We start from the raw sequence: 13262 nt of genomic DNA, 5'->3' as shown, positions 1-13262 counted from the left end.
CGAGGAGCGCTGTCTTGGGATCGCGGTGCTCAGCCCCTGGATGCTCATTCAAAGTGGACAAGACGCGCCCCACCGCCTGAAGCTTCATCCAGACATAGGCACACAGGCAGTTGGAAGACGAGTTTACCGTGCCAAGTTCACCCGAGCTTTCTGCCCTCCGCTGAGCGTGGCTCCCCGGTCTCCTATCACGGTCAGATCCCCATCCTCCAAGAGCTGTAAGTCCTGCGCGGAGAGACAGAGGAGGGAGGTTTACGGTTGCTCTCCCAAAGTCATCTTATGCCCCACAGCAGTATCGTGGGGGCGGGGCAGGGAGAACACGCGTGTACATTTAATCAGCCGCAAAGGACTCGGGAATTCCCATGTCACGGCTTTTCGGGGGATTTAACTATTTCTGAGGCGCTTAACTATTTTAAGAGACATGCGCCAAAGACTCGGAGTCGTTTTTTTTTTGGACATGGTGGCTTCGGCGGTGAAGAGAACGAAGTCCCCACAGTATCCATGATGGAGACTGGCATCATGAAAACTTAATAACGCTGTTCAAGACACAGGAAGTTAGCTGTGGGGCGACTGGTAGGAAGGTACGGTTTCCCACCGGATGACCAGCCAGGGCTCAGATAAAGAGAGGTTAGGGCGGAGTGGGACCGCCAAACGCGGGGGGGGGGGGGCCAAAAGACTGCATCATATCCAGAGAGAGAGCTCCTCTCAGCCGATGTGTGCTGCTGTGTTCAAAGGACAGCAACCATGAGGCCACAGAGCTGGGGCAGGCTTAAGAGAGGATGCTGGTGAGGAGGGAGGGAGGGAGGAAAAAGAAGGAAGGAAGGAAGGAAGGAAGGAAGGAAGGAAGGAAGGAAAGAAGGAAGGAAGGAAGGAAGGAAGGAAGGAAAGAAAGAAAGAAAGAAAGAAAGAAAGAAAGAAAGAAAGAAAGAAAGAAAGAAAGAAAGAAAGCTAAGACTCAATTTCCACTGAGGATCTAGGAATGTATTCAAATCAACATTTTTATGTTGAAATTTAAATTGACAAAGCACAGAGTCCTGTAGAGAAATGACAAAGCATGCCCCCAAATAACAGGATAATGATCAGGTCTGCAACGCCCCGCATATGAGAAACATTTACTTATGGCTTGCATATAATTATCAATGGCGAGGCCTGGCATAGACAGAGTCAGCTGTGGAGATCTGTTGCACAGGTATGCAGAGACAGCGAATGAGACAGATGAACACATAAGACTTTGAACACAAGAGATCTATTATTCTCCCTTTCTATGCAGTATATATATATATAGTTATATATTATTTATATTATATTTCTTATGCAGTATATAGCTATGTTATGATATTTATATTTCTTCTCCAGCATTTTTGTATTTATATTATAATATATATATGTTTATATATTTACTACTTAGTGCAACTCTAGTCTGTCACTGTGACTTGATGTCATTTATAAAAACACACAGTCTCCCATTAACTGTCACCCAGAAGGCAAGAAGTCCCACTAAAACACAAAGTTATTTTCTTTCCACACCATCATACACCACCACTGACCAACACAATCTATGACATTCCAGCTATAGTCCAAATGACATTACACTTTTCCTCAGAGAGTGGACTACAGAGCCTTCAACACTGCAGCTCTGTGGGGACTGTCTGGCCTTTTCCACACACCAGAAAAGCACAGTCGGGGTCCAGGATGCTGTAAACAGACACTATGGCGAGCTACTATTGATCGATTTTTACAGCCAAATCCAGAATCAGTGTCTGTAGGCGTCTGCCTTCTGTCTACCTGCTAACTTATTATATTCTCCTTATCAGGCACGCTCGATTTTCATCAATAATCTACCAGTTTTATTAAAATCGCCATGCGTAACAAAAAAAAATTTCATCTTGTTATTTTCAGGGCAGCCCAACATAATTTCTGAAAACCTTTCTTTAAAATAAATGAAGCCCAAGTTGGGCCGGGGCTGTAGAATTCCCTGCCCAGTTTATTCTCAGTCGTGCAAGCTGACGGCCGATCAGGACTCAAAATCCACAGCCTGACTAGACCGCACCACCTCAGGCAATTTTGTTATTTCCTGAACGTTATACGGTCGTGGTGCCCCGCCCCGCCCCGCCCGGCCCCGCCCCGCCCGCCCAAGGGACTTCTCTTAAGCACAGATAATGAAAAGTTTCACAGATGAAACACAGAGGGCTCTGGGTCCCCTAGAAAATGACACGGAGTGGGGACGAGGCTCCAAAAGTTCGGAGAAAAATGACTGACGACTGGTCACCGGTGGGTTGTGGCTAAAGCTGTGTGACAGGTGCTCGAGGGCTCAACACGCTGGCCTCTCCACTTTTGTAATTGTTCAGTGTTTTATGAAAGCCCTGGCTGCTCTTCCAGGAGCCAGGTTCGATTCCCAGGACCTACATGGTGACTCACAACTATGTGTAACTTCAGCCCCAAGGGATCCAACGCCCTCTTCTGGCCTTTGCAAACACCAGATGTATATCGGGTACACAGACATACATGCAGGCAAAATACCCGTATGCATAAAATAAAAATAAATACATTTTTTAAGTTAAGGATTACAGAAACAGGATGGGGGCTGGGGGGTCCCCCTTCCCACCGTAGATGTGGCAATCAGGACATAAGGACACAGAAACAGCTAAAAGTGAACAGAGCTTCATAGAACAAACCAAACTAATGAGTGGGGGCGGGCAGGCTTCCAAAAGCTTAGCTTAAGCATTGCTAATGACTTGTTTAGAGTCACAATTGCAAGCATCACTGGGAAACGGAGAGTAAGAAACTCAAAGGTCACCTTTTTCAAAGCGCAGGCCTTGATCACTTTCTCGTAGCGTTCCTTCTCATATTTCTTCCCAAATAAAATATTGCTCCTCACGGTTCCCGAGAAGACCCAGGGCTGCTGGGAAACGTAGGCGATTCTCCCATGCACGCTGACGAGCCCACTGGCCGGAGGCAGCTCACCCAGCACTGCGCTCAACAGTGAGGACTGAAAGAGAGTTTACGACACACACACACACACATACACACACGTGCTGTTAGTGTCTGCACAGCTGGCCAAGCGTCACCTTCTTGTGGAAAACACTGCACTTAAAAGCAAAACTCAACACAGAAATGACACCACTGTATTTTATAGAAATACAAAAAAAAAACCAACAACACAAAAATAGATTGTGACAACCGGCCCTCCCAAATGATCTTCCCCCAAATGCAATGCTGTATAGAATCGCTGGCTATATGCAATGCTGTATGAAATACTATGTGTAATTAACAATCTTTGCTGGGTGCCGCGGTGCACACCTATAATCTCAGCATTGGGGAGACTGAGGCTGGAGGATCAATGTCAACCTTGGCAACATAGCAAGTCCCAAGGCCATTGTGGGCGATTGAGACCCATTCTCCATAGATAGATAGACAGACAGACAGACAGACAGACAGACAGATCATAGATACATAGATAGATATATGATTAATATATAGATACATATGTACATACATATACACACAGATAAACATTGATAGATGATAGATAGATATATAGATAGATACATAATAGCTACATACACAAATACACACATAGATGATAGATAGATAGATAGATAGATAGATAGATAGATGATAGATAATGATGATAGATACATATATACATACAAAAAAGCACATGTACATAGATGATGGATAGATGATAGATAATGATACATACATACACATATATACATAGATGATAGAAGATAGATTGATAGATAATGATACATAAATACACACACATAGATGATAGATAGATAGATAGACAGACAGACAGACCGACAGATCAAAACACACAGCAGAATCATGGCCTAGCGTAATAGAAGTTTCTCATACCCAATACTGAATGAAGCTGCGGCGGCATCCAGATAAGCCAGACTGCCTTCACTTAAGCGCCTATTCCAGAAAGTCCATGCGCCAATGATGCATCCAAAGCACTGGGAAGGATCTTTATTTAAAGGAGCTCTGAGGAGCAAGTCTTCACCACAGACAGAAGGAATCCCCGCCCAGTTTATCACGTGTGTGCCTACCGCAATCAGAGAGCCAGAGACTGTCCGCCTGGCCCGGAACCCAGTCCTTCTGAAAGGCCGAGCTGCCTGGGTCTGGTCCAGGCTCAAGAGAACCCATCGCTGTGCTTGGGCTAAATCTGGACTGACATGACTTGGGTCAGTCATAAGAGGAACGGTTTCAGCTGGACGGCCTCCCAAGACCTGGGCAGCATTTAGGGGGGTCACACTGGAAAAAGGGAGTCTCCCTCATTCTTAGTCCTTCTATCCCGAGTAGTAGTCACACAAGCAATTCCCAAAGAGCCAACCCGAAGACAAAAACCTTACCTTGCCTGCTCCCACGGGGCCGACCACAGCCAACAACTCCCCAGGCCGGGCAGTGAAGGAAAGGCCTTGCAGGGTTGGAGTGTCTAATGCCTACGAGGTAAGGTGTACAACGTGTCTCATTTTAAGGAAGCAACATAGTCCCTTTGAAAAGCAGAAGAAATAAAACTACAGCACACTAACATACACACGTAGCCCATGCTTCTTCCTCACTGAAGACGGTACGTCTTTTCATTCTGTTCATTTAAGTCAACTTATTTAGATACATAAACTTGAGTCCCGATTTCTGGATGAATTCGAATGTAAGCAGTAGAAAGGAGAACTCTGTCTTCTCGTGATGAGAGATTCTTGGATCACACGAAGGCACAAACACGGTATTTCCAACAGAATTTTCCACGTAGGAGGATGTTAATCATTCCTAAACGTTCACTGGGACCTCAAGTTTTAATCACCTATGTCATTAACTCCCACAAGGTGGCAGCATAGAACACACCATGCCCGGCCAGCTGAAGAGCAATTAGATACTGTGTCCTGACTGTGAGGATTCAGGACCCAGGATGACGTCTGATAGCATGAAGTCAGCCACAGGGGGGAAAGAAAAAAATGTCCTACAGACACCATCAATACCGTAGCAAGAGAGTGAGTTTGACAACAAAAATTAAGAAATTTAAGCTCGGTGTACGCAAGTAGACCAGGTGCCTTACACCTGTGACATGCACGGCCTGTCTTGCTGAACAGGGTCAACACAATCCTGCTGCCATGACAACCATGGAGGAGCAGGCTACACATAGCAGGGTGGGGGAGCAGGAGGAGGCACACCATATTATCAGAAGTCACGTTCCTGGGCAACCTACACATTTTAACACAAAGAAGCATATGGCTTACCTAAGTATTTCAAATTCAAAAACGTAAGATTGCGAGTTCCTTAAGCTGAAACTTACTGACAGCACAAGTGTGAAATTCCATATGTAGTAAACCACATTAGAGCTACATGCACGATCAGACGTGACGAGCAAATGATTCTCATGTCTACACCTGGGTCTTGTTTCCCATAATGTACATGGAAATATCAAAAACTTCCAAAAACGTGGAACACCTGATTCAAACACTTCAGATAAAATACTCAACTGGTACTAAATTTCAAGAAGAGAGGCCACTGACAATTCTTAAGTTGTTTTGTAGTGTCTCGGTTGAATTTCTTCAAGGCACCAAATCAAATCCACATCTACATGCAACTTCCGTTACGCTGCAAATTTAGTTGGGAGAAGTGTGCTCTACGGGATCTTAACGGAGCACCGTGGGCCAGAATGAAGCTTCCTTTTCCCCAGCCAATGTCAATCAGCACGTCAGACTGAGCAGTCTTCATCAGTAAGCAGACTGGGAGTGCAGATCTTCACAGTAGTGATCACCAGCTGTAAGAACTTTTGTCTAAAGCCAACATCAGTGCGTTCAGACAGCATCACACACTCAACTCATGGAGAGTTTAGTAGAGATGCGGCTGTCTGGGGTGGGTGGGGGGTTCTGTTCCCAGATCTGATCCATCTGCATTGCCCACAGGATACATCCGTGCGTAGCACACAGTTAAGGCTGTAGTAAATTCACCTGAACCTCCAAGCCATTTGTAAGATACTCTCTTAAAGGGCAGGTGTTCTCTACAACACACTGAGGGAAATGGTCCTCTGTATCACAGGAAAAAACACAAAAACAAAAAAGCCAAGGCCACACAGCCATCTGCACTCTGGAAAATGAGTTTCTGAAGGGCAGGCCCGCCTTGCACAAGGGAAGACAAAATCTACCCGTTGCGGGTTCCTGGTTAGGACAGCGTGGCCCCTGCCCTCTGGAGGTTGAGGCCTGAGCCCTGCTGTGCTGTGAGCAGAAGCGGCCAGCCAGGCAGCTCAGGAGGCTTTGGCCCTTCGCTCCGCTGCTCCTCCCACAGCGATGCCAACGCTGATGGAGCCTCTCTCGCTGCAAGCTCGGCCACGCCCCGGGGATCCAGCAGTGAACGAGGCAGACAGCAGCGGTCTCCAGCCCCTCTGGAGATGTACAGGTCCCCCTGGGACCATGTAGTGTGAGCTTGGAGACTGGGCATATAAAAGGGAACTAGGAGAAGGAGAAGGGCTTTCCCTAGTACTAACCTGACCTTCCGGCGGGCCGTGGCAGAAGCCAACAACTTAAACCCCAGGCCAGCACGTTCTTCATTAGACCCTAGCATCTGGGGGGGGGGCAGCCCCACCCAGTGGCCTATCTGGGCCTGACCCAAGGGCACCCTGCCCAAAGGTTATAGTCACCCCCCAGACAAGTCCAGGGAAACGGTGTAATTCTGTGTGGAAACTCAAGCCTGAGGACATCTGAATAAAACAGCCAGCTTCCGAGCGTAGGGGAGTTGGAGAGAGACGAGATTCGGCCGACAGATGGCCTGCGGTGCTGCACCTCATCCGGCAGCGTGCATCCAGGGCGCTTTCCGGTTGCGTTTTGGGCACGGCTCCCACCGACGCTTTAAAGACTGTGTTGGCATATACCAAGAAACTAAAGAAGAAACTCGCAGGCCAGACAAAGCGCCTCGCAGGGATTTCCGTGAGTGGAGCACGCAAGGGCGTAGTTTCCGTATCTGGAGGCTGCACCGTTGGCCCGTGGGTAGAGGGGCGGAATTCCGGGGGAGCGTGCGTGATGCAGGCCACGCAGCAGCACGTAAGCATGAGCAGGCGCATGGAGAGAGCAGGGGTCCCTGGTGCGACGTGGGTACCCCAGGGCAGGGGGAGGCAAAGCTGGGAAGGAGCGTCCCTCAGCCTCCAGCTGGCTTTTCCAGAGAATTCCAAACCCCAGGAAACGGTGCCTCCCGGGATCTCTTGCCCATTCAGCTTCAGCCACGGGAAACGCTGGTGTGAGGCTGGCGGTATTTGCACCCCCTTCTCTCTCTCACCCCCCTGCAATCCCTGTCCACTCAGCAAACTCGCTGCCACGCTGCGTGGATGGACTCTTGTTTCTCAGACTGAGGGGAGCTCCGCGCAGCGGAGCCGGTGCAGGAGGCCCCGAAGCAGTGGGCAGGGGCGCGCACTAAGCCTACAGAACTGAGCAGGGCCTCCTCACGGCCATGCCCGTCACCCTTCCTGTCTGCCTGCGGGAATCCAACGTGGGAAACCCTCCTGGCCTCACCGTCCAGCAGGTGTGAAACCCTACACCGCTCGACCCCCAGGCAGCTTACTGGGGTCAGCAGGCTGCCGTCTCCCTGCAGGTTACCACTCAGGTAACCAGAGGCACGGAGCACTGGGGTCCCTACTCTGACCCCCCAAGGGGAAAAATACACAAGTCACAGACTTTGTTTAATAAGCTCTGAGATGAGATGAAAACAAGACGAAAATCTGCAGCACTTTAGAATGTACACAGTCAGCCCCATCCCACACTGACCCCGAGTCTGCCGGGCCCTGTGCAGTCTAACAACACCAGTGCAATGACGAAAATGTGTGTCAAAATGAGACAAGCCACAGCGTTCAGGAGCTGGAGAAACGGCTCACCAGTGAAAAGCCCTGGCTGCTCTTCCAGAGAACTTGGGTTTGGTTTCCAGCACCCACAGGGTGGCTTGCAAGCATTTGTTAACTCCGGTCCCAAAGGATGCGATGCCCTCTAGTGGCATCTGTGGGCAACTGCACACAGACATGGCCTCAGACCCACATGGACACAACTATAAAACGGGGTGGTTTTCAAAGAACACCCTTCCAATGCTTTAGGATAACAATTTTTTTTTGGATTTTGGGAATTTTTTATAAGATTCCAGTCTATGAGCCGAATGCCTTTTGTAGACTCTGTTCACTGGCATCACCCGCTGCGTCTTGGAAACCACGGGGGTGGGGGGAAGGGGGTTGTTACCTTGTCCCAGAAGGCGGTGAAATCTTGCACGTGCACTATGGCTTTACCATCACATGGTTCCTGGGCTTTGCGCTGGGGCAGCTCATCAAGTAACAGAAAATTCTAGAGGAAAGGAAAACAAAAAAATTTGGACTGTTTGAACCACAGAACTAAAAAGTACAGACAAAGCGGTGTTCCCACGCAAGTACGATGTAAAAACTTCTTACACCTAAAGATTATTTCACTAACTGCGTTTAAGGTGTTAACCCATGAGGCCAGGGAGTTGCCACAGCCGGCGAGAGTGCCTGGGGCGCAAAGCCAATCTGAGGCCAACCCTAGGACCCACAGGGTGGAAGCAGAGACTCCACAGCTGTCTGTCCACTGACCTCTACAGACACGCCTTGACATACGTGTCCCCTCACACATAATAAATAGATACGCAATAAAATACCTTAAAAAATGAAGTATCGACTCACATCAGAACATGCTACACATGAACAGATTATATTACACACACTCACACACACACACACACACACGTGTTTTCGTGCACACAAATTTCAGATGAGCAAAGTCTGCAATGCTCTGAACAAGTACACCAGCTCCTCCCTAGCGTGAAAATTTTGATGAGAAACGGAACACATGTAGAACTGGAAATTGGCATCATTTTGGTTTGGTTTGGTAAACACAGGAAATGGTTTGATAAGCATTTACTGGAGGCTCATCTTGTGCCAAGCATCATGCCAAAGCCAGAAGAAGAAATCCAAAGGCTGTTCCCAGGTCCTCAAGAATCAGGCCAGAAGCGCAGGAAGAACATGGGACCCTTAGCGGTGACTGGAGAAAGGCGTCCGCCCCATCTTCCGATGCCTGCCTCCCCCACTGTTAAGTCACATCAAGATATCACAGCTGTCCACTGAGTGGCCTCATCTCCGTCATCTCCATCCCCTAAAACACATTTGGGGAGCGTCTCCTCATGGCCAACCCGGGGACAGCAGGAACGGACACGTCTCCCCTCCCTGCTGTGTTCCGCCAGTCAGCAGCCAGTCATTGCAATGTGCAGAGGACAGAGGACATCGCAAAGGACAGGGCCCTGCTGACGGTTAGAGCTAACGGTAACAAAGGGCCCAAGCGCCCCTCAAGCGCTAGGGAGAATTCACTCAGAAAAACTACGGCGAGATCTACTCAAAATGGATCGAAGCCCTCAAGGCCAGGCCTGTAACTCCGAAACTGCTAGACTCGGTGATCCTCCACCGTCCTAATGCTGTGACCCTCTAACACAGTTCCTCGCGTTGTGGTCAGAAAGACAAATATGTCTTCATTCGCATATGGAACCTAGATTTTATACACACACACACAGAAAGAGAGAGAGAGACAGAGACAGAGACAGAGACAGAGAATATGGAATAGGCAAATCTCATTCCAAGGAGGCAAATAAAAGATTAACAAAAGGAAAAAAGAAAAACAGTTTTAATAGGAGCATAAGCTCACACCACAGAGACAGAGACAGATAATATGGAATAGGCAAATCTCATTCCAAGGGGGCAAATAAAAGATTAACAAAAGGAAAAAAGAAAAACAGTTTTAATAAGAGAAAAAGCCCACACCACATTGTATCATAAAACAGACGATGAAACTGAAATGTAAAAATAAACAACCAAGGTGGCACAGAACCTAAAAGTAATAGCCAAGACCAATCCTGCCCTGCAGCAGTGAGTATATGACAAAACCTGCTAGCTGTCCTCAAAATCTGACCTCTGTAAAAACAAAAGGCTTCCAGTACCTGGCTGGGCACAGAGCACGTGACCCAAGCTGGGCACAGAGCACGTGACCCAAGCTGAGGCCCGTGGATGACGACGTTGCTTGCCTTCCTCAAGCCCACCTACAGCCTCCGAAGCTGATGCTGTGTTTAATATGGTCATCTCCAGTTCTACCCATTTCCCACAAGGCCACACACATGCTGGAGAGACGAGGCAGATTCGGGGTTCCTAATACTGTAGAGCAGCCCCCTAGGCTGGATCTCACAATAAAGTGGACTGTGCCCTCCCCAGTACGGTTCCAGAGTGTTGAAACTTAACGGCCAACAGGACTGCGGCGATGCATTATTTATGATTTATTAAAGCTTTCCTGAGGATTCAGAAAGCAGAGTCAGCCACAAGCTAGAGAGGCCAGGCAGTGGTGACACACACACCTTTAATCCCACGACTCAGGATTAAGAGGCAGACGGATCTCTGCTAGTTCAAGGCCACACTGAGTACACAAAAGTGATCCAGTCCTAAAAGAAACAGCTCACACAGAGGTGATCTCAGCCCCAGTGATCACACACCATTCATCTCAGCACTAGGAAGGTGGAGACAGGAGGATATGGCTGGGGAGAGAAGGAATAAAAGGGGGAGGAGACAGATCTGAGGCCTTCCGCCTCTGAGGATTCGTGGAGACAGGACCTCCATTTCAGCTGTGTAGAGGAAAGATCTACCGGCTTGACTGCTTTGCTTCTCCGATCTCCAGCTTGAAGCCTGAACCCCAATATCAGTCTCTGGGCTTTTATTTATTGTGTTCCAGTTAATGACTGCTGACAGAGGGGAAATCAGTTTTCCCCTGGGATGACGTCACTAATCGGTTACCCGATACCAAGTGGCCGGCCCTAAGGACATACACACTTGAGCAACAGCACTAAACGGCCTCTGCAGGTTTTTTATTTTTTTTATATTTATGTGTATGCTGCCTTAGATCACTGTCCGACTGCCGAGAAGAGACACCCTGACTACAGCAACTCTTACAAAAGGAAGCACTTAATTGGGGAGTTCGCCTACAGCTTCTGAGGGTTGGTCCGTTATCGTCATGGAGGGGACCGTGGTGACAGGCACGGAGGCATTATGCTGGAGGCGACAAGCAGAGAGACGCTGAGCCTGGTGTGAACTTTCGAAACATCAAAGCCCACCCCCCAGTGACACACCTCCTCCAAGAAGGCCTCCTAGTCCTTTCAAACAGCTCCTCAGCTGGGGACTAAGCATATACAGTTGAGCCTATGGGGTCCATATTCATTCAGACCACCACATACGTGTCCTCGTAACAACTATAATTAAAGAATGCAACAGAGATGGCACATGAAAGTAAAAGGGGGGGCTTGCAGGGAGGGGGAGGGGTAACAGGGCACAGTGGGAGGAGACTGAGAAGGAACAGAGTGTAGTATGTGTGTCTGTGTGTGTGCATACACACGTGTGTGTGCGTGTAATGTCATACTGAAACCATTACTGTGTAAAAGTTAATAAATGCTAATAATGATGAAAAAATTATGTAGGTCTTTGAACTGGGCCTGTAACTGAATGCTCACATACTTACATAGCCTAAGCAATGTTCCCTAGTGTACAAAAAAAATGGGTGTGAAGCCATGTAGGGAAAAGTTCTGTATCACACACTTAGAATGAGGCTAGCATCAAAATATATCCCCAAATATTTTCTTCCCAGACTTGCAAGTTTAAAAAAGAAAAGAAAAGAAAACTGCAATTGAGCGGCACAGACCACCTCGACAAATGCTGTTCGGCCACTGTCAAGCGGAATAACAAACTCAAGTTTGTCCAGAACTAGCCATATATAACTGAGCTCTCTCGCCATTTGCTCTCATTGCTTCACTGGCGATAGGTCTTCAGTGAGTCTGTTCCTACTTTTCCTTCTCCTAGGGCACACTTGATATTTGCTATCTTTGCACATAGTTTGTATCAAGCCTGAATCTTTTTCTTTAGACTAAAAGGGGAATAGTAGTGAGATATCCACCCCGCCCATACCTGTAGCACTGACCACGCCCGCTTGGGCGTGGTCACAGGTGAGGCCTTGACTGAGGGAGGACTAGATCTGCGGTCCTGGACCCTAGAGCTCTCTCTGGCTTCTGATCCGGTCACAAGGAAACAGCCTGGGAGGATCCTTGGAGCTGGAACCTTCAGCAGCCACCCACCTCTTGTGTAAATGCATTCTCCCTGAATAAACTTCACTTAACCTGTAGGGAGTCTAGTGAATCTTGATGCCCACATAATAGAGCTCTTCTACGTGCAACGCTTTCGTATAGTGTTTAACAGCTGCATATTTAAATAATGAATTTTAGTCATTTTCCCCTTACCCCCTTCCCACTCTCCCTCTCCTCACTGGAACCCATGCTCTCCATAAGCCCCCTGCAACGTTCATACCGAGAACCCACTTCGCGATTCTTGGCAGAATGTGGGTGAGGAATTATTTGCTGGAGCAAGGATAAAAATGTCATCGGCCCCACTGCTGAGGAAGATGACACACCTTCCACAAGGGAAGGCTGGGCCTCATGGGTCACTCTTCCAACCACGGTAAAATGTTGACAGGCTCGGCCTCTCCCGGGTCCTGTGCAGAGAGGCAGATCTGCAGTGAACTGAGCACCACAGCTTCGTGAGTCCAGAAGACAGCGGTTTCTCACACATCTCCCGGCTCTCAAGTCTTCCTGCCCCCCCCTCCTCTCAATGCCCCTTGAACTCTCGGGGAGGGACACAGTTGCACAATTTGGGCCCAAGGACTGCAGGAAATACTTTGGAAAACAAACCAGAAACCTCAATATCCTGGCTTTTATGGCAAGCCTCTCCCCCTCCGCTATGGTCCCCAAGATCACTAAGTTCAGCAGAAGCATCTGTTTCTGGACAGAGCAACGCTACTGAGAACCAAAAACTGAAACAGAGTCACGCCAGGCTTCTGACAGAGCCTACCCGTCCTCGGGGACACATTCACCGTCACACCAACACTTAGCGCCCTCACACGTTCCAGGCCAGCGTCAAGGTGACACGAATGATCAGCCCGAGCAGCTTAGGAGTAGTCAGGAAAAGCAAAGGTAGGTGTGGTAGAAATCAGCAGACTGGCCGAGGGGAAAAGACAGCAAGAGAAAAGACTCTAGAAGAGGAAGAAAACGGGAAGAGGAGGCGTCAGAGGGGAAAGGCGGAGTCAGAAAGAAGGACCAAGCAGAGCGGCTGAGAAGGAAGGAACCGGTTTCAGACAACGTTTCCTTTTGGCTCAGGCCACTGCCTCTCTCTGAGGAGCACAGGTCTTCCAGCCTGCTCA

General features: G+C 48.5%; 1 protein-coding gene across 1 annotated transcript in view; it reads right to left on the bottom strand.

Annotated features, from left to right (window-relative positions):
- The window catches only part of Abcc4 (ATP binding cassette subfamily C member 4), a 197369-nt gene that overhangs the window by 118312 nt on the left and 65795 nt on the right, over positions 1-13262 (bottom strand). The window contains exons 9-12 of the mRNA XM_005079412.4: positions 8217-8318; positions 4356-4445; positions 2795-2986; positions 128-222 (exon numbers count right to left, since the gene is read on the bottom strand). Of these exons, the coding sequence (XP_005079469.1) occupies positions 128-222; positions 2795-2986; positions 4356-4445; positions 8217-8318 (479 nt within the window). The remainder of the gene's footprint in view (positions 1-127; positions 223-2794; positions 2987-4355; positions 4446-8216; positions 8319-13262) is intronic.

This window comes from Mesocricetus auratus, unplaced genomic scaffold (assembly GCF_017639785.1).
Source record: "Mesocricetus auratus isolate SY011 unplaced genomic scaffold, BCM_Maur_2.0 Super-Scaffold_2245, whole genome shotgun sequence".
Taxonomy (NCBI): Eukaryota; Metazoa; Chordata; class Mammalia; order Rodentia; family Cricetidae; genus Mesocricetus; species Mesocricetus auratus.
The sequence above is the reverse complement of the archived record's forward strand: the minus strand, read 5'-3'. Positions and strand labels throughout refer to the sequence as shown.